The sequence below is a fragment of the Syngnathus leptorhynchus genome, chromosome 4 (genome assembly GCF_054491065.1).
Source record: "Syngnathus leptorhynchus isolate UIUO chromosome 4, UIUO_Slep, whole genome shotgun sequence".
NCBI classification, from domain to species: Eukaryota; Metazoa; Chordata; class Actinopteri; order Syngnathiformes; family Syngnathidae; genus Syngnathus; species Syngnathus leptorhynchus.
Genome location: NC_141198.1, coordinates 9,810,007 through 9,833,901, shown reverse-complemented (window position 1 = coordinate 9,833,901; position 23,895 = coordinate 9,810,007). Strand labels below are relative to the sequence as shown.

At 40.2% G+C, this 23,895-nt stretch overlaps 3 protein-coding genes across 6 annotated transcripts; all 3 read right to left on the bottom strand.

The window, feature by feature from the left end:
- Positions 1–252: 252 nt before the first annotated feature.
- Positions 253–6,926, bottom strand: arid5a (AT-rich interactive domain 5A). Of its 2 annotated transcripts, XM_085910193.1 has the most exons (8): positions 6,782–6,790; positions 6,460–6,581; positions 5,776–5,837; positions 3,083–3,242; positions 2,943–2,995; positions 2,211–2,308; positions 1,983–2,139; positions 253–1,901 (listed from the first exon to the last, which is right to left on the bottom strand). In XM_085910193.1, the coding sequence occupies exons 2-8, from the start codon at positions 6,551–6,553 to the stop codon at positions 843–845; spliced, it is 1,683 nt and encodes a 560-aa protein (XP_085766319.1). In that variant the 5' UTR covers positions 6,554–6,581; positions 6,782–6,790; the 3' UTR covers positions 253–842. The 2 variants fall into 2 exon arrangements, with proteins under 2 accessions (XP_085766319.1, XP_085766320.1); XM_085910194.1 differs by lacking the exon at positions 6,460–6,581 and having other exon boundaries at positions 6,782–6,926.
- Positions 6,927–9,223: 2,297 nt separating this feature from the next.
- dbnlb (drebrin-like b) lies at positions 9,224–15,857 on the bottom strand. 2 transcript variants are annotated; one of them, XM_085910624.1, is made up of 15 exons: positions 15,659–15,857; positions 14,469–14,524; positions 14,126–14,238; positions 13,972–14,046; positions 13,531–13,680; positions 13,242–13,319; positions 12,914–13,065; positions 12,796–12,850; positions 12,525–12,593; positions 12,242–12,365; positions 11,903–12,013; positions 10,968–11,042; positions 10,741–10,799; positions 10,585–10,669; positions 9,224–10,110 (listed from the first exon to the last, which is right to left on the bottom strand). In XM_085910624.1, the coding sequence occupies exons 1-15, from the start codon at positions 15,739–15,741 to the stop codon at positions 9,974–9,976; spliced, it is 1,422 nt and encodes a 473-aa protein (XP_085766750.1). In that variant the 5' UTR covers positions 15,742–15,857; the 3' UTR covers positions 9,224–9,973. The 2 variants fall into 2 exon arrangements, with proteins under 2 accessions (XP_085766750.1, XP_085766751.1); XM_085910625.1 differs by lacking the exon at positions 11,903–12,013.
- A 673-nt stretch (positions 15,858–16,530) lies between these two features.
- Positions 16,531–23,658, bottom strand: ube2d4 (ubiquitin conjugating enzyme E2 D4). Of its 2 annotated transcripts, XM_085910039.1 has the most exons (8): positions 23,354–23,658; positions 21,666–21,729; positions 20,555–20,749; positions 20,039–20,070; positions 19,885–19,962; positions 19,667–19,772; positions 18,752–18,845; positions 16,531–18,683 (listed from the first exon to the last, which is right to left on the bottom strand). In XM_085910039.1, coding segments are annotated over exons 3-8 (357 nt in total). In that variant the 5' UTR covers positions 20,556–20,749; positions 21,666–21,729; positions 23,354–23,658; the 3' UTR covers positions 16,531–18,637. The 2 variants fall into 2 exon arrangements, with proteins under 2 accessions (XP_085766165.1, XP_085766164.1); XM_085910038.1 differs by lacking the exon at positions 20,555–20,749.
- Between the last annotated feature and the right edge of the window lie 237 nt (positions 23,659–23,895).

Here is a 23,895-nt window from a genome sequence, read left to right as displayed (position 1 = left end):
TGTTCTCGCGAGAGTGCTCGTATTTCAACCCGTTTTTAGACTGCGAGGCGAACTTCTTGTTATGCGAGGGTATATTTGCATGTATTTATTTGATAAAAGCAATTAAATGGTTTGTCATCGTGAAGCTCATTATTGCAAACATTTCATTCTGTACTCATTATTGCAAACATGTCATTTCGTTCTCATTATTAGTTTGAAGGGTTTGCATGCAACTTTAATGTACACACAAAAGTCAGTCAAATTGGACACTGATGTAGCTCCCAGATTGCCATTTACATCAATGCATAATTTTGCAGACCAAAGAATAGAGATGATTAGGGATTTATTAATATATTCTATTTCATGACTAACATGGTCGAGAAGCCTGCTGGATTTGATGTTTCGTGTCCTTTAGACGCATTTGAAATCTAAAACATCGCAGCAGACACATTTCACAAATTGTTCAGTTAACAACAAAATAAGGTTGATCTTAAATGTTATTAATATGTCAAACAATATTTCTACTGCATTGCTTTGTGTTCATATTGTCTTCAGCGTTGCACTGGAAACATGAGCATAAGAAAAAATACATTATCCTGTGAGTCCAATGTTTAGGTACAGAAAAGTGTCAGAGTCTAGACTAACTTTTTTTAATTACTTTATTACTTGCAACATAAATATTCACTCTACTCATTTACACCATATTAGTGATAAATGTGATCTCCCATGCCACCTTCCTGACGTGTAGCTAGTGGGGAATCGCTGTTCTAACCACAAAATGTCAAATGGTTTGACAGCTGCATTAAAATGGTGAAGAAACTATTTTTCTATCTGTAGAAATTGATGAAGCGTGGAGAGAAAGCTCATAGTTTGTGTGGCGTATAAAATGTGGGGATGGTGTGAGGACCCCACAGAGGGATGGTGCACGGGTATGGGTAGATGAGAGCAGAGTGAGCCGCGCTGACAGGGACATGGCGGTACGGGAGGTGAAGTTGAGGTATTCTCATTCGGGGGGGGACGTTTGCCTGCTGCAGCGTGGTCCGGAGATGAGAGTCTCTTCTTAACATGTCATAAGATGGCGTGACGCGGGTGATGTGGGATAGCCTCTGCTGGGCAGGAGGGAACTTTGTTGGCATTGCTCTGAACATTTCCCATGAAGACAAAAGGTGCGGAGAGATAGTTTTGAAAGATTTGTTATGATGCGTCAAAGCGTCGTGTTGGATTCTGTTGACTGGCCGGATAGGAGCAGGCCGCGGTAGCTGAGCAGATTTTGTCAAAACTCGGATGAAACCAGACGAAGATGTTGGGACACAGTCAGACTTCAATTTGGGAGAAGAATATGTGAGGTCTTTAGTGGCAATGTTTTGCTCTCTAATGTGATTTTTCTCCAACATTTTGACTTGATCTCTGTCCTTACTCTCTCCAGATGGATCTTTCTGCACGTGTCTGACGGGCGTGTCGTCATTTCGGATGGAACAGTCGGGAGCCAAATCTGAGCTCGGTGCAGAGTGATTTTCATCCTCTGATGAGATGGAACACAGGGACGGGCTCCTGGAGGAGAGCGAGGAAGAAGAGACGGGGCGAGGCGAGCCGTCAGAGGAGTCGCACTTGTGGCTGCCGGAGGCTGGCGACGCCGAGCGGTGGATAACAGAAGGCCTGTCTCTCTCCTCCCCCTGCAGATTCGCTTGAAGGCTGGCTTGGGCCAGGCGTTTCTTTTTCTCCAGTGGAGAGATGACCTCTCCGACAGCTGAGATGTTTGCGGGCCAGGGTGTTGTTGCGGGGCCGTGCAACAGGTGGTAATATGCATAAAGGTCAGGCGCCAGGGGCACTTGCGGCTGGCGCCTGTCAGCGTCAGCCGACCAGAGAACAGAACCGGGATGCACGGCTGCTTCACTCTGACTCGATCCCGCTGAAAGCAGCCTCTGAAAAACAAAACCGTTGAAAGTCTGAATAATCAGTAGACGGGATCCTTTCAGTTGTTGTCATCCATCGTGATGCAATACCTCCGAATCTCCTTCTCTGTCTGCCTTGCTCCTTTTCCCCTTCCACTCGGATTTTGTTTTTCCGCCCGAATTCCTTTTATAAGGCTTCCTTGGTTTGCTGAGTGGGAGAGGCTTATCATCTTCTCCTTTTAAGTGTCTTTCATAGGGCAACACCAGCCTGCCACATATGCCATCGACATCGATTTATACATTTAATCTGCTTTAGGGAAGATGAACGGCCGGACGTACCTCTCGTAGTGTCTGCGAGTGCAGGTCGCAGCACTGGTGCTAGTGGGACTTCCTCCCAGTTCATCGTACACTTTCTTCCACAGGCGTCGGGCTGTCACCTATTGACAATATTACACATTTTTGGGATACTTTAGAGATGTTCATAAAAATGTTGACCTAAAACAAACTTGCTTCATCTAAATATAACATGTATAACAATTCGACTGAGAGTGTTGTTCTGGATAAAAAAATAAAAAATAAGCAAAAACTAAATCAATTTAAAAGAGTACATTTGTTCTTGGTTAATGATGAAGTGTCATTCTTACATCTAACAGTGATCTCACTGGAATTTACACCGGAATAGATTCAAATGACAATTAGTGCGGTGGCAGTTGTGCCAAATGACAACCAGGAACGGATCCAAGATTTTTTTCCGCCTGGGGCTAAATAATCAGGTCTATTTTTTTATCGTAGCCAGAAATGATGATGCAATTGACAATTGGATGCGTGTAGATTAAGAAATGTTTCATGGGCCCAGTGTGTATTGCGGGTCAGTTTAAGAACAAGAAGTGGTAAAGTGACCTTTAAATGACGCTAACTAGCAAAGTCATGTGCAATGAGCTGGCTAATCAACAATGTTAATTCATCGACAGCCTAATATGTGTCTAATGCTCATCTTCCGCTTGATAACCATCAATTTGTCTTGTTTCAACCAGCAGCAAAGGAATCCTGTCATGCGGACGATTTACTTACTGAATTGTATCCGCCCAATTTCTCAACTGCCTTGTAGATCATCCAAAGGTCAACTGGGAGTAAGAAAAAAACCCAACAACAACTAAAGTCTACTGGCTGCTACTTAATATTCGTACAGTGTTGAGTAGTCACAAACTCACTCTGTTTGAAGCCCAGATGCGGGATTCTTTCGATGGGCGAACCCCGTTCTTTCATAAAGGAGTGCAGACTCGATACGAATGACTTCTCCTCCACGTGCTGCATCCCGGGCAGCGATACTTCCTTACATTTGCCATGGACCTTAATGACTGGAGGAGACGTCTAAAGTGGAGAAAGCACTGCGTTAGGACAGCCATTGCGTCCGTCCATCTATCCATCCAAAATGGAAGTAGTACAATTTTTATGACCACTCAATTTTTTTTTAAATAATTCAACTGTTTTTACTCGTCGTTATTCATCAGTTTGTTGTGTAGCCTGTCTACAAGAAGTTGACAGTCATAATGGCCCTCTGAAGGACACTATGACTACACAAATGAGTTTGACACCTCTGATCTAAGGCTACTGTAATAAATGGGCGTTAAGTGGGAACCATAAAAAGCAATATAAATATAATAATGCATTGTTATTACACTGCAGGCATGTTGTAAAAAAAAAAGCTTACTGATAATGGGAGATGATGATGACGGTTTTAAAATGTGAATGAAATACTTTTGGAAAGATTTCATTTTGCATCTTGAAATTCATTCAAATACGGTAATTCTGTTACACAATCGAGAAATAAAATATATGAAATATCAATCTAACACCTCAAAACACATCCCGAGAGAAAGCATTATTTGATATGTCTGCTGGAAAATGCAATTCACAATGAATAAAAAAAAAATGAATGATTCAAAACCTTTCATGCATATTGCATCCTCGACACATTTCCGACTGCCCACAAACTCGGTGAAAAGAATGTCACTATTTATGGTTTGCAAGGAAGTAGAAATGAAACAATGAGAGTCTGCACAAAAGTGTCCTATTAGAGAAGTTTACCGCAGCAGTGAAGAAGAGAAGCTGCTATTAAAAGTGTTCAGTGTGCACATGACATTGAGTGTCAAGTATTGTCATCAGGCCAAATACTGGCTGGCGGACGCTACACCGAAAAAAGGTGATAATGAGTCAGGGGCGAACGGTCCAACGCAAAACCAATCAAACCATCACTTTCGATAGATTGGAAGTATGAAAAACCACAATGAATACTATTGATATTTCCAGTTGACTCAACACATGAAGATTTTTTTTTTTTTAGGGCAACTGCTCTACAACAAACAGCTCAAGGTAGTTTCATGTTGAATCAAGTTCCTCTCTGTGGTTCCTGCTTCCGAGAAATCGGCCAGCACACTGAGTAATAATGAAGGTGCGGGCCTCCAGGCGAGCCCCGACTGAGTCACCCTCCATCTGCCCGAGACGAGGTGTTCTTTCAAGCTTTGTCGTTACGCTCTTGGAACCCCTCGGTGGGCTGCTATGAAGTCTTTGTGATCCAAAATGAGAGTTCTCTGTACTTCTACATCTCAGAAGGTTCACACCAAAACTGTTAAACATTTGCATCGGGGGACTTCTGCATTCAGTTATTATTTCCTAAATGATACTCAACCAGGCACTTCCATCCACTTCATAATGGTATTTCGTATTTTTCATTTCCTGTGACTGTCCCCATTCCCAGTGATAGGTATTTTATCATATTTGTGATGGTCTGTGTTGGAAATGCCCATGATGCCATTGTTGAAGCTATTGATGACTGGCTGATGCAAATTTTGAGAGTCTTTGCACCAAACGCAGGTGCTTTGTCGCCGCTCAACCATTTTTCCTGATTTGAGTGGGCGTGAAGAAACCTCAAAGTTTGCGGGCACTCCAATAATGAGTGGAATTGACGTCACATTGACACCAAAATCGAATCTGCTCATTTCGCCAGCCTTTTATTGCGGCACTTCTTTCGCTCTGATCTGGCCCTTTTTTTCATTTGTGTTCTGAATTTTCATGATCCATTTTCAAAAGTTTCTGATTAAAGCATGGAGGAAAGGACAGAGTTGTTTCTTTATATATGTATATATATATATGTATACGTGTATATATATATATATATATATATATATATATATATATATATATATATATATATATATATATATATATATATTTATATATATATATATATAATATATATATTTATATATAAATGTATATCTAAATTTGACATACATATCATCAAATGTAACCACGGGGGTAAATGTTACAATGATCATTGTATAGATCTTGAACTGGGTGTCATTATTAAGAAATAAAAAAAAAAAAAAGAAATAACACTAAACGTAAACCCCTTCCTATGCTTTCATGCTGTCACTGTCTTGCCAAATTTGTTTTGAACCGTTTCAAATTTGCATTGCAGCACTACACGGAATATCCCATGTGAGTTGCAGCATGGGTAGAGCTGTTGATTTCAAACTAATGGGGAACTTTGTGTGGGTGACATTGCCAAAGGTCACTGCTACAGGCCAACTTCAGGTCAATGCAGAAACCACCAGCCTGGGAAAATTTGCTAAACTATTCTGCGTTTCTCACATTGCAGCTCATTCTCAGTTACCGGTTATCGTGGAGTTCCTGTACAAATTGGGTCTTCGTATTGCAAATCACGTGTTGCTCGTTACTCATTTCACAAGCAGAACAGAAACGACGCATATGATCAAGCGCTTCAAATTTGTACACCTTATGAAATTCGGCAAAAGGGGAAATGAGAACCCTTCTGAACATAGTCACGTCTGCAGTCACACATTAACTGTAATTGAGCAGGCCAAGCGGCACTTTTTCTTACCTCGCTCGGCGATGTCTCCATATCTTCTTGACTGACCGCCCTCACGCTCTGGTCCTCAGGAGCTGAACAACAAAGACATCAAGCTGTATTATTTCACATCAACTATTATCATACATGCAATTGAATTGAGTATAATTGTCATAATATTGCAACAGTTCCATGAACATATTATCACCGGGGTCTGATATGAAACCACAGGTAAAATACCACTTCCTGCTCATGAACACAAGCTCTGGTACACGCTACTGTAGGATATTGTTTCCAGACCACACTGTCAAATACATGAAATCAGTCTGCAGTTTCAAGCCCACTTTTTTTTTTTTTTTTATCACAGAGCTCTACATTCATCAAAATCTTTCTTATTGGGGTTGTGTGTTGTTAACACTGCTTTACCTCATTCGAATATACATCATACACTACTGTTCAGAAATTTGGGACTTCCTTAGAAATATCATTCATCCAAGTTTCAGATATTGCGATAATATTGCAAGGTTTGGCTAAAGTCAATAGATCATCCTGTATTTTATTTTTTTAAAGTTGCCGTATAAACTCTTGTGAAACATCAACCACTACTTCTTGACTTGACCATTTTAAATGATTTGTTCTACAGTAATTGAATCCAAAGAAAATATCAAAATTCATTTTAAAATTGCCAGACTTTGGAGAACCGTATATGAAACTTACATTTTAAAATGAATGAAAGTCCCTTCAGGCCGGAGGTGTCTGCTCTCATCTCTTCAACCGCTGTCTCGTTTGTGTGTAAACCAATATGCTCCATTTGAGATCGCTCGCTTCCTGTGCTGCGGCTTCAAATTCAAAGTCTGCTTTCAATATAACCCCTAACTTCTCCATTTCATCTATGGGAGCTGGATTTCAAATGCATCACTGCTCATTTATACATTATATCAACTATGAACTGTGTTTTCAAGGTATACATGATGTTAAAATCTTATTTCTAAATTAATTTGGTTCATGGAACTAAAAAGTAAAAAAAAGAGATTCTCACCCATCTCTAGAGGACGTCTTCCAACTGGAGTCGTGTTTTGTGACTGTAGATCAAGCTTTGACATAAGAAAAATTTCTCGCACTGCACACACTCATTGGTTGACACGTATCTCGCATGCAAACACACACACACACACACACACACACACACACACACACACACATACATGCATGTATTAAGTGAAATATACACAAAAATAAGATTTCTTTTTTTTTTTTAAGATATCAGATGAAACCAGTCTATACAAGAAGGTATTTAGATAAATTAAACATCTAAGAACCAAGACAGTTAATAATTATGAATTTATTACCAAATTGAGACTATGCATAGACTATTTCAGAATTAGCATGCTCGTAATTACTGTGAATAATTACGTTCACTGCTGTTGTTACCCCAAAATGATCTAGGATGAATAAAATGAATGGATTTTTGAATGTAATTGTGAGGTAAGAACAGGATGCAAGGAATCATTCATAAAAAATGTGTAGCTTAACAATTTGATGTAACATGTTGATGTTTCAAGACAGACGCTACACTTCGAGGTCACTCATTAACTGTCGCAGGTGTGAAAACTCTGGAACGGTTTATGCACTGATATCAAGATGTCTGTGAATTTGAAGGTCTTTAAAAAAAGAAACATAGGGTTTATTGATAAAACAATACCAGGGTCACGATGACATGTAAACATGGTAGAATGCTGCTCTGTAGGTTGTCAATTAATATTATGGCTGGAATTATATGCAGGTGACTGAGCTTTAGGTGGTAAAGGGACAAAAAAAAAAAAAAAATACAAATACAAAAAAAAATTCTCTACATTTGGACACTGAAATGAATACAAATTTAATATGACTATGTGATTAAAGAATTATAAATGATAAGCCTTAAGATCAGGGAATGCTTTGAGAATAATTGTCAACTTGTTTTGTATATGTGAAGCCCTTTGAGACTGCTTGTGATTTAAGGCTATATAAATAAACATGCAAGCGTATACGTATACTGTCAATGGGTCTTAAATAATTCTATCCTTGACAAAATCAGGTCAGCCTTATCTCTGCTCAGCTTCACACATAGCCCCAGATGGTTTCCATGATTAACAGAAAGTAAAACGTACATAGATAAGACATTCCACATTTCCTCTGCATTTATTTGATCTATTACAGAAAGGGGATGCCCATAATGACATTTCAAAGGTCATAATAACAAAATGATCTCATGTACTTTTTGTCAAATTGTCTATATGACAAATTACTATGATTGTGTCCCACATCAATTGAAATGATGTGAGATTTGATATTTTATAGTTCTGTGGATCCGTGTTTAATGTTGAGCTGTTTTTGCTAGCGACAATCGATGGAGCAACAGTAAGACTGCAAATTTGATGATTTTCTGAAATGAGTCACCTTACTTGGAAAAGCGTTAAAATACATGTTCCCCTTTAAAGACATGAACTCAACAGTAATTTTTTCCTACCACATCAATGAGGAGGAAAGAATAATTCATTCTCAACATGATGAATAAAGAGAATTACGTCTTTTTTTTTACTGTCAGAAAAATGATAGAAATATGCTTAAAATTGGTGCAATTGAATTTCTTGGTAGATTTCTGTGCAGTCACTAAACACAGAGGTCAAACACATTTATTGCTTTGCAATATTTTGTGCAGTAGTGCAATGGCGTTTTGCAATACTGTACACCATTTTTTTTCCCACTGTGCTGTATGGTGGTAGTGAAATCTGCTCAAGCAGCAGTTTGCCAGATAGCAACTAATATTTATTAAAAACAGGAAAAAGCATTCAAGGTGTGTATTGCTACTTGTTTTTTTGTTTTGTTTTTTTAATTGGAAGACCTCAAGTCTCACACAGAGGAATTGAGTAAATCTAGTTCAAAGTCAGACATGGTGAGTTTAAAGTGTGTACCTTAAATAATTCTCAACCTTCAGGAATTTGGGTTATGACGGCCATTTGTGTCACTTAGTTAAGTTTTTACCATTTCAGCTGTGTTCATCATACAAAAGCGATAAAACTTCCCAAGTGTATGAGTTTTTGTAATATTTGTATATATATATATATAATTATATATATATGTTTTCCTTTTAAATATTTGGACAGGTGAAAAAAAAGCATCCATCCCCCCATTGTCTCACAACTAAAATAGTCTAAACAGCTTATTAAAATAATTTAAACTATATATACACATACATTTACCTGACCTGCAAATGACCTGGCCCATCTGTTCATTTCAAACATTAATTGTTGCCCTCAAGCACAGGTTTGCCTGCCCCTGTGTTAAAAGGTGAGCATGCAGTAAAGTTTTCATTTTTCAGATGAAATGAAACTTATGCATTAAGCAGGGTGAATTCCCCACACGGCATTTTATTCCAGGAAACTGACTTAACATATGTTAGAACAAATGTGTTCAGAAACTGGATGATATGACCACAAAGGGAATTTATTATTTTTATTACAAAGGCTGGATTATAATAGACTCTGGCATATAACGACACATTACACTATATTTCAAGTTGATTTGGAACTGATCAGGAATGGTTCTCTGAAACGTCACAGAAAGCATTTTTCTGCTTTTACCTCACGTCACTGCAACATCACACGTTACAAATTAATCATGGAAAATGTGGCGTTGCGAATGTTTTCTTGTCTTTAGCGCTCTAAGGAAAAAGTGAATGGATTGAATTGATGGAACCAAAATGACACATTAGACAGTCCAAATTTCATTTGCTATTGACAGCCCTCATATCAGTCAGTCAACCACCCAGAGTGAGTGTGCTGTTTAAACAATATCCACTTCAAAAAAAAAAACACTCAAATTTTAAACATAATCTATGGGTCAGTCTCATGAAAAATGACATCTGGTAGCTGCTGCTACGGAAAGTGATATAATAAAAGCACTTAAATGAGATGCTTTGAAAGGAATGTAGACTCAAGTGCTGCTTATGCTCAGTAAAAGTCAAGATTCAAACTAAGGCTCATCACATTTACAGGTAAAGTGGTGGAGGTGGACACGGCGTACCTGCTTACAACAAAAACATGTTGATGGAACTCTTTTGAAATGATCAATTGGAATTAGCCAGACCTTTTAATTGACTTGTCCTTTCATGGCTTCGTGGTACGGAGCAATGTGATCAGTGGAGGACTCTTAAAGGGAGCTTCCCTTTGTTGCTGGGGAATGCGAGTGCCTATACGAGTTCGACGTAGTTGGCTGGAAACATTCCGAAATGGCCATTGGGGCCGTAGCCTCGCCACCATCCCTCATCTATCATCTCGATCCCGGTGATGATCTCATCGGGGTCGAAGGAAATCTCGGTATCGTCCGCTAGCAAATAAAAGAGTTCATTAGTAGGAGATCCAAAACCTTTTTCCATTGCCTTCACCGGTTATCCTCATTAAGGTTGCAGGTAAGCCGGAGCCCAACTAATGGTTGGTTTATTGTTGCCTCTTGTTGAACTTTGTTTAAAAAGACGCAAATACTGTCATTCCATTATTTACTTAACTGTCTCTCTGATTCAAAGCATGCCTTTAAACATCCCTCCATCCATCCATTTTTTGCATCCCACACCAAATTCACAGGCGTGCTGGAGCCTATCCTAGCCGTCTTTGGGTGAACTATGAACTAGTTGCCAGTCAATCAAATAATTCCAAACACTTACCATAAGTAATATTTATGAATGGAAAGGTTTTAAAAAGTGTATGTGTGTGTCTTGTTACATTACACCGAGTTAAAAAAAAAATTAAGTAAGCATTGCATTTGTTCAATCAACTGAATACAGAAAAAAAGAAATGTAATTACCAGCCTGATAATCATATAAAGCCCGAGCACAGATTCCTCTTTCTGACGTCTCCTCAGCAGTCACCTCGTAGTTGCTCTCTTCAACCTGCCATAGAATTTGGTTCATTTTGTGTCCTAAAAATACTTTGGTTTGCTCGAAAGGAATAGAACCAGCACCTGAGGGGCATCTTCATATGAAGGCTCCTGCACACAGGGCCTGGCAGCTGGTACTTCATCTGTTCAAATAAAAAGAATTCTTGTCATGTGTTAAATCTCCCAGCAGGTGGGAGCAGACTGCAGCTGCTAACTGGGAGGCTTGAGGTGTGGCAAATTATGTTCTTAAAGAAGCCAGTGAGCCGGTCACTCAGTGCATGAAAGTGTTAAGACTAAAGCCAGTGCCCCACCTTTCAGGGGCTCCTTGGGGGCTGCCTCCGGCTCATCATACTCACACCTGGACTGTCCATCATCCACATCTGGCTCTTATCACCCAAAAATACAAGAACAGACATGCATGTACATGGACAAGCCCACACAGGATGAAAACCACCACCAGACATGAAGACGGATGGGGGGGATGTCAACACGGGGTGATGAATTAGAAGTATAATGGTGAAATGACTAAGCGATGAGATAGCAAAATAAAGCAACAAAAGGACAGCTGTAATTTAGACCAGTCACTCACAAACTGGCGAGAGCTCATTGGAGTGCGCCAGTGACAGGAACATTTACTTTCAGTTGTAATGCTGATTAATTTGTTGCTTAGGTTTATTTTGAAAAATAAATACATGGGCAGGCGGGGACCTTGAAAAATATATCACGTATTAAATCTCAATTCCAATACTGAAGGGGAAATAAATCCAAATTAGATTTTTCAAAATTTGTTCAGCCTAACATGCTTTAAACACAGTTACATTTATTCCAACATACTTAAGTGTTACATGCTCAAAACAATAACATGTGTATATAACTAAATACTGTACCTATTATAGGCTCGCCTTTAAGAGGCGGGCGGGGCCTGTTTGGTTGGCAAATGGTACCTACTTGAGTGTCGAGATGACGTGCAAGAATGAATAAATATGAATCAGGATACTGTTTAAAGAAAAAAAAAAATGATACAGTGTGACTGCAAAATAAGTGTGGGAACAATCTTGTAGGAACACTGTATCCACCAATTGCCATTCACGGAAAAGAATGGAAGCTTTGTGTTTAATGAATCAGGCCCAGATGGAAAACGTGGCTTAGTGCAAAAAAAAAAAAAAAAAAGGTAGGGGAATCACCGACTGATATCGACTGACTGTCACCTGATATGTTGTGTTGTGTTGTGTGTGTAAGCTCACACCTGCAGCATGGACAGGGGAGGCAGAGCCTGCCGGCACCGGCGAGGCTTGGCGCTGAGGGGGGTCGGCCCGCTCGCTTTCATACTTAGAAAGAAAAGGGCTTTGAAGGCGCCCTGAGTGGCACATGGAATCCAAAGCATGCATAGATGGATGAGGAGAAACAAGAAAGAATGAGAAGACATGATGGGGACAGACAAACAAATTTAAGTGTGATTTCAGACAGGTAGAGCTCTCCAAGAGGGCGGCGGGTTTTGGACAAATATCGCTTGAAGCCACCTCTACCCAAGAGTACAAATGGAAGCAAAGCTGAGCTTTTAAGCAAAGGGAAAGATTGACAGTACCTGGCTGGGGGCTGGAAGGGGCAGCAGAGGGCACCTTTGCATCACTGGAAGTTATTCCCATTTCTCTCTGCTTGAACATTTCTCTGGGGTTCATAGCTCGCTGAGAGATGAGGGAAGCTGCCTCCTAAATAAGAAATAAATAAAAAATAAAAAAACAGCAGGTGACTGACTTCATTTATTTGAATGTCAGTCTTAAAACAAACATGACATTAAAGTTAAAAAAAAAAAAAAAAAAAAAAGAAAGAATTAAAAAAAAAAAAAACATTGGAGAAGGGGGACTCACATGGACCTTTTCCACAGACTCTCCTTGTTTGACTGTCTTCTGCTCTGCCTGCATCTCCGCCTGCTGCTCCTGATGTTGGTCACATTACATTTGGCTCTCATCAGCTACCCTGCTGACTGCTCCATAAACATCTGCATGCTGATCATTTACAACTTGCATAGCAAAAGTCAACCACGAGAATATTGAAGACGACACTGCAGTCAAAACCGCTAATTCAGTTTCTGGTTGAGCTCTTTTTTTTCCCCTCCCCCCTCAACCCCAAAACACTGACCCAGCGTTGTTTCTCTTGCTCTCTGTTCTCAGCCTCATGCTGCTGCTGGTCCTTCCTGTCAAAGCAACAATCAAATCAAACTAATGTTCATTACCCTCGCTTGGTTGTCACTACCCACTTGTGTTGCTCAATTTGCACGGCCCTCTCCTTGTCCCGTTTGTCTCTCAGCGCTGCCTCCTTGACTTCCCTGTCTTTCCTCTCTTTCTCCAGATGCTGGCGCTCTTCATCAGCTTTGCGTCGCTCTTCCAGACGACGTCTCTCTTCCTCTTTCTGGGACACGAAAAGGAAAGACGAGCACAGATTTGAGTGTGCTATGACGACAGTGACAATGTGTGTTCAAAGAATATACAAAGCAAACCAAACCAGAAAGATGTCTCGTGAACCACACCATTCATTGCGTTTCTGCGTCAGGTATGGGAAAACCTGAGGAGCAGCTGTGGACCTACCTCCGCCTGTGCCCAGAATGTGTCCTTGTTGGTCTTCCTGATTTCAGACATTGCGTTGGTCTTCTGGTATACGGAGCCCTGCAACAAGGACAACCAACATGAATCCATCTGCTGGTTACAGCCAAGTAGGGAAAATCAATTCAGCCTCCAACAGGTAGCCACTCAACAGCATAAACTTAATAGCTCCTAAACAGACCTTTGTTCCCATCCCAACTACTACCTACTTCAAAGTTTCAAGTTAAGACTAAACACTGCATTGCAGAAGAGACGAGCAGCGAATGAGCCATACCACGGGGCCCTGGGGGCCGCTGTCTTGAAAGCGGCTCGAGGTTTCTTTGTGGAAGTTGTAGTTGGCGCCTGAGGCCTTGGCCACCTTCTCCATGATGACCTCAGGCTCGACATCCTCATCCGCTCGGGCATTCACTGTAACGTGGGCCCCCTGAAACACATTTAAATTAAAGTTCCATTTACTGCTCAGTCTGACAAGGGCTGGTGTTAACTTGGTGTCTTGCCAGGCGCTCGCTTCTATGATATACGACGTATGACATTGAAAGTACTCCAACGGAGCCTTTTTCCACACCAGCGTGCAGCTTTGACGAATAGTCTTCTCTTCATGTCGTCCCCCGAAGAATAACAAAGTGCAATTCAGCATGTTTTAAACACAAACAGATGGTAGGGAGAAAAAAAAAAAAAAAAAGGCAAATGTATATTTAAATGAGTGGCGTGCTACCTTAAGAAAGTTTGCCATGGAGCTCACATGGTTTGCACAAAGTCCTTTCCTGGCATCATTCACTCCTTCCCCAGTCTTAAACACAAAACAAATTGGTTCTTGAGGACAAGTTTAGTGGCGGAAGAGAACAAATGTGGTGGAATGCAGTACTGACCCAGTTGATGAGGACATACTTAGGAAGACCGGAATTTGGGTCCTGGACCCGACAGAAGCCATACATGACTTTTCCACTGTTTAGCTCCTCCACCAGCTCCTCCAAGCCTCCATCTGATAGACAAACATTGTGGGAATTGTCAAATGGCCACTGTGGTTGCTTGTATAACAGGGAACATTTTTTGCCTTTGCAAATGACGGGTTGAGACAGCAGAGGCAAGCGCTTGCTTTGTGCTGATCTTCCAGCGCTGCGGTTGCATGCTGACAGAGACATTCCAACACGCATCTGATATTGTTGTGTTTAGATGACAAAAGCTTGCTAGATGCCCCAACAAATGACTCACCTCCCTTTTCGACCAAGCGGATGTCATTACTGTTTCCTTCGTAGGTGAACAAGGCCCTGAGGATGAGACGGAAAAATAGATGACAATGTCGCTCTTTTTAAACAGTTGTATTACTTTGAGGCTCCATTTACATATTTAGTTTGACTGCATGTGGAATGAGCCAAAGCCGCGGTACTTGTTTCAAAACATGCCATTGTCAGGGTAGGTTTTTTGGTATCTTAACTCATTCACCGCCAGCCCAGTTAAAATGGATCTTTGACGGCTATATATTATTATGGCAGTGAGTTAATTAATAACGTGTACATGACATTTTTAGTCACGATACACCAAGGATCAATAATTCCGGCAGATGAGTCACACTCTTGGAACAACAATGTTAAGAGAAGCAGGTTGAGACGTGCAATGAGGAAAAGCTAAACTGCACAGCACAAATTACAAACAATTAGTAAGAGAAGAGGAAAGTCAAGGGTTTGATCTTTGGGGCAAATACAAGCTTTCGACTTCTTTGGACAGTGAATCATGATCTCTTCATGACACATTAACGTTGAAGTGACAATGGATCATGATCTCTCCATGACACATTAGTTGCGAATCAGAATAGGTCACAGCGGTGACATGCTCTATAAATACGCTCCCATTTTAATCTGCATATTAAGATTAGGAATGTTGAAAATCGAAATCCCTGAAAAGTAGCTCGTTTCAATGAATACTTGAACTGCTTATGATGTCACCAACGAGCAAGTATGTGAAGATGACAAACAACAAAGAAAAGTTCGTCGCACCGTATTGCATTTCTCATCAATTTCCTCATCATTGCTTAACCAGGAAGTGGTTGCATTGCTAGATTTCGTTCGTTAGTCAGAAAGAAATCTACATGCAAAACATTTGAGGGGGGGAAACTAACTATTTGGATGCTGTAAATCCAATGAATGATCGTACATGGGCATTGATTAAAGAATATCAGATGACAAGTTATTGTCAATGAACTGACCGCACTGATTATTAACGAACAAAAATACATGTTGGTTGACAATGTAGCATACATTAGGAGTTTTTGTGAAAATATATTCGTTAAACACTGGCAACTTAACGGTTACTTCACGGCTGACATGCTGCGATGCTAACCAGCATCATATCGCAATGTCTTCTTATTCAACTACGGAGTTTCCGTGCGTTATGATGAGCCTTACCAATTGGTGTCGGATTTTTCATTCACGACTTCTTTGTACGCCGCTGTTAACGCGGGGCCGTTTTTGCTGAGGTTTACTGCCATGGTTCTGCTGGACTGAGCTAGCCAGCTAGCTTTCCTATCCGGGATGCGCCCTTCGTTCCTTCCTTGCTTGCCTGCTGGGGGCGTGGCTCTGACGTTACCTTTCAGCTAACCAGGACGTTTATCGTGCTCTGCTACTGGCTAATATGCCAAAGACAGCGCGAATGAGCGGTGCTTGTCTTGAAAATAGATTTGAAACAACAGCAGAGACGTACGGGTTATTGAATCAAGCGTATCCCGCATCTCCTGTCATTACGCCAGACTTCATTCAAATGCAATCTTTTTAATATATCAAAGCCCAACTGTGCGACGTACATCATCCGGAGAATCGATGTTTATGACACAGACATAAACAATTTAATTCAAATGCATCATATCAATGTGCACATTGAACACTAGAGAGGGGACGTAATTGGGACAAAAAAGCATCCTGACCACGGGAGGGTCAGCTCTCTGCCCTTGTGGGGACAAATTTGAAATCTGAGTCTCATTGCCAATATAGTTATATCGTCAAACACAACTCATTGAGGAGACCCTGTGCAATTTACATTCGATATAATAGCACATTGAGATATATATTTGATTAGATGTTGATAAGTGGTGGAACTTCTGATAAGGTTTAGGCAAGCAGAGAAATAAGGCTTGCTGCCATCCCACTCTTTTGTTCTTTTGACTGTTTTCTCTTTGCATTTGACCTACCACCTTACTTATCATCATTTCACTCAATCCTTACATTTCAAAATGTATTGCAGAAAATTGAAAATGACAACAAAGCCATTGATTTTACTCATGTTTAATGTCAACAGTTACCTTGTGTGGACAAAGTGAAGATATGTGGATGCTCAATGTTACAGGTCAAGCACAATTTCAAAATTTAAGCTGCATGAAAGCCAGCCCTGAATTGGGGAAGGGATTGGGGGACTCAAACTATGACATCAAATTTAGGTAATTGACACTTAAAATGTATTTTTTTCTGCCCCCATACGTATATACAAAATGTGGATTAAGGCTAAAAATGTCAGATGTGTTAGGCGATCAATTATAACAAAATCCCTGATATTTGGCAAGTGGCCGAGAGAAGGTTCTCTACAGTGCAAAGCATGCCAAGCTGCCTATATAAACTTTATTGAGCACAAGAGTCAATGGTAACATCAGTCACGATGGATTGAGGCTGCATTCAGTCATTCAATAGGAGGAGCTTGTAGCCAAATAATGTACACAAAGTTCAAATCTGTACTCCATTCAGCAGAACTTTTCAAAACCTTATAATATATAGTGTTTTGGGCATTTTCCTTACAACAATGAATATTGCAATCAAAACCATGGTCTAAATCTTAGCATAAAAGTTAGTAAATGCTCATGCTTTGCTATGGACCATTTCGGATGTGTGGGATGGTGTGTTTCTTAAACTTTATGCTAATAAATAGTTTCCCTTTATATTGGCAGCATCGGTACATGGAAAAAAAAAAAAAAAAGCACACACTAACTAGTTAAGCCAAAAGTCACAATGTATTAGATTGAAACTAACATTATATAACACATTCCCATCATTGATTACACCAGATGACGTGGCAAGAGAAGGCAAAAAGTAAATATTTTAAAGACACTACACAAATGTGGCAACCAGACAGATGGTAAAGTTGAGGTTGTTTAGATATACCTGTGTAATCATAATTAGGAGCATGGAGTACTGCAGTCTTACATCACTTCAATAAAAATAAAAATTAACTTACCCTGAAAAGGATTACTTAAATTTCACTTTAGAGTGACAACAAAAGCATCAGTAGCATAAACGTGAAGTTGTTCACATCCAGGTTTTGTGAATAAAACAAATGTAAAGCGTGAAAGGAGACTCCTTTCCAACTCACCGAACAACAACTAAATTAATACTAATGTAAAACACACATCAGGGCAGATGATCACTTTTGTCTTTCAGGACATTTGTTTTGTTTTATGAACGTTAATAGTCCATCCAACTTACGATACGGCCCCCGGGCATTATTCTGTTATGACAAAGGCTGATGATTGGCTTTGATACCTGAGTAACAGTACTGGAGGTAACACACAGCTTAGCTACATGCCGCGGAGTAGCCATGATCGTACAAGCAATGTCTTGTTACGGTAACATTTGGCAGAACCAACATAAATGGATTCTTATGCAAGACAACTGCAAGGGAACAGTGACAAAATGTAACAAAATAATTCAGTCGCCATCTGACCTACGTGCGAGTGTGCCGGGGGCTGTGGAAGGGCAAAGCTCCAGTGCTATCAACGCTACATGCTGCGATTCCTAAAGCAGAGGAAGATAATCTGATCAGTCCTTCTTTTTTTTTTCTTACATTTTCACATTGTCTTGGGGTAGTGTTAGTATGTGCCATATGATCAGCTGCTGGTAATGGCACTGCACCATTATTGTGTTGAACTGGGAACATTCTGTCTCAATTGCACGTTGACCGAAACATTAGAACACAGAAAGGCCACTAGATCCATGGAAATACAGTAAGAGAAGACATCCAGCGGGACATAGGCAGCATCCTCATAGTCAAGATGACGGGTTTCCAAAATCCAGCCAGTAAAACAACATGACAATGAAAGGGTTGTATGTAAAGCAACAAAAATGGCAGCAAGAACAATAATAGCAAGAGTAACAGTTTAAAGTCTTGAGTGTAGCGTATGGGCTGTGAGTAGTGTCTGGTTCCAGGAGCCCTTCAGGTCCTGCTCATACCCATGCACGCATCAAGGACAGCGTATTGAATCAGCTCAGCACATTTTTATGTTGCTGCCTTGTCCAAAAGCTTGCCTGTTGTCTCCTGTTGTTTTTTTTTTTCCGATGCCTCCAGTAACAAATCAAACATGTTTCTGTTCTTCTTCTTTTGGATTTCCATTTCGCCTGGCAATCTCACATTGCATACTTCTGGGTCCATTCTCTTGCTAATTTGTTGTACCTGCAAAACCCAAACAGCATCTTCAGTCAGCTTGCTATTTAATTCGTTTGATGCCGTCGTGCACTTACTTTTCCCTGTCAGCTTTGTATGTATGAGCGATCTCTGGAACCAAAGGGTCATCAGGGTTTGGGTCACAAAGAAGGGAGCAGATTGATAATAATACTGTGGAAATAATATCATAATAAATACAAGCAACATTTTTAACGTGTTTATTATCAAGCCGAAAGTACTTCAATCTGCAAACACGGACGCTTCCTCACAAAGTAATGGGGAATAAAATAAAACATCATTCTGAATTCACATGTATGGCCAAGTCCGGGCCCCTGACAACTCAAACGGGTTCACGGCATTTCACAAGTTCATATTCTATTTCGAAAGGCTATATACACGCTGCTATAAATATGGAACAAGTGCAGTATGTTGCAGCTGTACTGTCAACTGTACATTCGTAGCAAATTATGAAGGTCAAACCAGATGGTTACTTTCGTAACAGGAAATAAAAGTTAAATGCTATAAAAGTTATCTGCAGACAGTTTAAGGAAATGCTGATTTAATCATTTTGTGTGTTGTTTGTGGTGAAATGCGCTGCAGTGTCGTGTGCGTGTGTAGATCGGGCTTTTTATTTATTTATTTGTTTGTTTTTTTTGCGTAATCAGACGTGTATATTTTATGGTGATCTTGTGACAATAAAATTAAACTCTTTTGTCACACAAAAATATGCGTCACAACCGCTATTGTGTGACACCCTGCGCTAGGTTTCATTGAGCTATTCATTTCCGTGGACTAATAAGAAACGTTCAGAGCAAAATAACGCTAGCAGGAGAATTCCGGCCACGGAAAAAAATAACCACTGCCAGGATTTAAAATTGGTCCAAAGGGGTAAGTAACCAGTTCAGAAAATGGATGGATAGGTCAATGGTTGGAAAAATCATCCTGAATTCTGCCATTAGACAGTGTGCAAATGTGGATTTATTGGCACGTACCTTTTGATACTGTTAGTGCAGGTGACCACTGTGATCTCAGTATATCCAGACAAATACTTCCATTGCTGTTAATATTAGGGTGGTAAATTTTTGTGGTAAATGCAACCTGTAATTTAACAAGAAAGGTGTCACCTCCCAGCAAAAATTATGATAGCAATACAATAATAATCTAATAGAAACAATTTAGTCTCTGGCGCTAAGGGAAGATGGTTACTCACTTTTGGTGGTTTGAATGGGTAATCTGTAGGGAAGTGGATGGTAAGGAAAAACACTCCATTCTGATAGGGGCTATCACTCTAGTGGCATAAAAACAGAAGCAGATATTGCTTGTGTAGCGTATTGCAAATAAAATGATACAACAGTAGTACTTACAGGACCCATTATCGTCGCCTGCCAATGAAACACTGAAAAAGACAAATGAAATTTCATTATATATTGACCACATTCATATGGGTTTGGAAAACAACTCCTGATGGATGGATGAATGTAGAATATACTGCCGTACAAGTCCAGCACATCATGAAAACGTGAAATATTGTTTGCCATTCATTCATCATTCAAAGTCAGAGTGTTCCATCCGAAGCAAGTAATTACCACTAAACAAGTTCCACCAAGCCTTGAGATAGCCTCCATCTTGGTCAGCGGACTACACAACCATGGGGAAGACTGCTGACTTGATAGATATCCCCAGGACAGTCATCGATACACTCCACGTAGGGCGGAAAGCACAAAAGCTCGTAGCTCAGTATGCCTGTTCATACTGTTCATGCCGTATTCAAGCATATTCATAAAAAGGTGAGTGGAAGGAAAAGCCGTGAGGAAAGGTTGCACCAGAAAAGAGGCGGAACTCCAGCATTCAAGAATTTGGGGGATTCCACAAAGACTTACTGAGGCTGGCGTCAAAATGACCTCCATTGTCACATTTCTCCCGTCAAGCCACTCCTGGACCAGAGACATTGTCAGTCAGTAGTGTCTTACCTGGGCTGTGGAAGAAAAGAACTGGACTGATGCTCAGTGGTCCAAATGCCTCTTTTCAGATGAAAGTACATTTTGTATATGATTTGGAAATCGAGCTCCTGGATTCTGGAGGAAGAGCGGAGAGGCACAGAATCCACGTTACTTGAGGTCCAGTGTGAAGTTTCCAGTGTCAGTGATGACTTGGAACATCATGTCAAGTCCACATCCAAAGCAGCCATCTGGCCCAAAGGTTGAGAGCACTTGATGCTTTCTTTGACTGACAAGCTTTATAGAAAAGCTGATTTCATTTCCCAGCAGAGATTTGGCATTTGTCCATACCGCCAAACGTATCAGAAGCTGTCCCAATGACCAAGATGTTGCTGTCCTTTATAGGCCAGCAAAATTGCCTGAGCTAAATCCCACTAAGAATCTCTCAGATGCTGTCAAGAAGAAGGTGAGAAAAAGCCAACTCCAGCATGTCGATGACCTGAAAGCAACCTGCCTGGAATCACTGAGCAGTGCCACGAGCTGATGTCCTTCATGCCAGGGCTCCAGTGATGTTGTCTTTAACACAAAAGGAGGCCCTGCCAAGTTCTGATTGATTGATTTGTTTATTTCAGCTTCATCACTTTTCATTGTATGCACTGAACAAACAAAACGGGAACCAAAATGGGAAGCTGGATGAAGCCACTTTGCTTATCGCCCCAATTCCATTCAACCAAGGATTTTGTTACATGACTCATTCATATACACTTTCAATCGTATTTTGTCCACAAAAACAAGAATGACGGTTCAGTTTTATATACAACAAACAGAGATATTGACAATTTTAGTCCAGATTTCTTTTGATTGACTATTTTCTACCACCTACATGTCATAAAATAAAATAAAAGCCATTGCCCTGGGCTTTAACAACCAATTAGGGGTGTATTTCTAGATCAGGGATCTCACTTATTGTGTTCGGGAACATAATGCCCGCTATGGAGGGTTATTTACACACACATATAACAGGAAAACAACATGCTATAAACGAAATTCTTACAATCATCTCCAACTGGTCCAGCAGAGCACTGAGCAGGGGGGTCCCTCTGCAAGTCAGACAGCTCCTATGGCAAACAGTTAAAGACAAATGACATCAGTGTATTCATGTCCCATTGGCATATACCATTTATAATAACAGCTACGTTCCTGATAAAAGAACAGTTGCATAAATAATTCATACCATTAAACTATTATCCAAATGGTGCAACTTGTCTTTGGGGCTGAAACCTAATTTTGAGAATAACTTTTAAAGGCAGTCATAAAACGCATTGCTATGATTACAGGCTGTGGGACACAAACAATGATAACATCTGTATGTAAGACATGATTAACTGTGTCAAATATCTATATACTGTGTCAATAAAATTAAGGCCGGTCAACAATATACAGCAGCAAGAAAAACGATTCAAAATAGTCCTGAATGTTGCCAGGATACACATATGTGACTTTGTCTCAGGACGTCCAGACAAACATGAAGCAGCCACAATATCAGCTACACTTGCACAAGCAAGATTCATCCATTATCTGAACCACTTTGTCCTCAGAGGATCACGGGCATGCTGGAGCCTTTGGACGGTAGGCAGGGTACACCCTGAACTGGTTGCCAGCCAATCCCAAGGCACAAATAGACAAACATTACTCAGCTAAAAATCAGCAAGTTCTACTTTAACAAAGACACTGACTGCTTAGGTACTAAGATTGTAGTTTTCGCTGATGTAAAAATCTATGCCATTGAGATATTTTGGTGAATGCATTTAACTGAGTGTCTTTTAGTGCACCACTGACGGCAAATCCGTTGTAAATGTAGATGATTTATCTTGCATCACATTAGATTATGTAGTTGTAGCTAATGAGTTATTATGAAGCGTTATTATTATGAATTAATGAGGTGAATGTAACTACACTATGCCCAACAGGGCATTCAAAATGAAAAGCTGTCCCACTTTAACTAGAAATTACACAATACAAAGACAGCGCCTAACACTTTTGCAACGTAGCATTACAGCATCTTGTCGTATGCATGATGACTCTAACACTATTCAAAAAAAACATCCCGCAGTATAAAAATATACACACACCTTGGCCAACCGCGTTGCCCCATTTGCCAGCCCATAAATGGAAACAGCGACACTAGGGTTCAATTTTGGCAACCAGCAAGCAGCTGTCATTCAAACACACAACTTGCCTTACTCCTAAGACCTGCTGTGGCAATATCAACGACTCAGAAGTAACTAAATTACAGACATGTCATGCACATGTTCTAAATAAATACATACACACATACAAACATACATACATAATAAATATATACATAAATCGCTCTATTACGTTAACCGATGCTAGCCGATGAAGCTGTGTGGGACAATTCCGTTAAGACATCATCAGTGGACTAGCAAATATTAGCTTCTCATTAAAAAACAAAAAAACACACATAAGGAAAAAAATCGTAATACGGGTTAGTTCTCCTCGGGCGTCGTTACTGTGGCAACGCACATACGAGGGAAAAAATGGTTAACTTTAGGTTAGCTGGTCTTTGTTTGTGTCTTCAAGCTGAATAGCGTTAAAATAAATAAAGACAAGAACATCAGTCAGTGTGCAGCAGCGACAACCGGGGTCGTCATCTTAGGCGAAAGACTCTATCATGAAACACATTGTTATAACTCGCTCATGGAGGAATGAAACACTCACCTTCTGAATTCTTTTCAACGCCATTGCCCCAATGGCTGTGCTTGGTAGCCTGTCAGCTAACCGTTAGATATGAACATATACAATGTATGTTCGGTGGTGGCGTAATTTCCAAATTACACCTTGCAAGAGGATGCAGGCATTCACGTCGGTACTACAATTACTTTGGTATTTTGCTTTCTGCAGCAACGTAATCATCAAACATTTAAAAATCGTATTTTCTCTATGTTGCTAGTCCAAAAATTGACGAGGTGTTTGCTAGGACCCCTGCGATCGTATTCTCGCCCTCTTGCAGGGCAGGCGCATGACTGTTGGGCAATCATCGCGAGACTTCACCTCGGATTGATTATTTTATTTCAGTTTTTACCATTATTTCAAATCAAACATTCGCAGATTACGGTATAGAAGCCTCGACTGAACACAGAATAAATATTAAAATAACTAGTCATCTAGAGCAGGGTTTCTTAACTGCGAGCACGTGACGGCACAGGGGGTTCGCGGGATTTTTAAATTAGTAATATAATAATAATAATAATAATAATAAT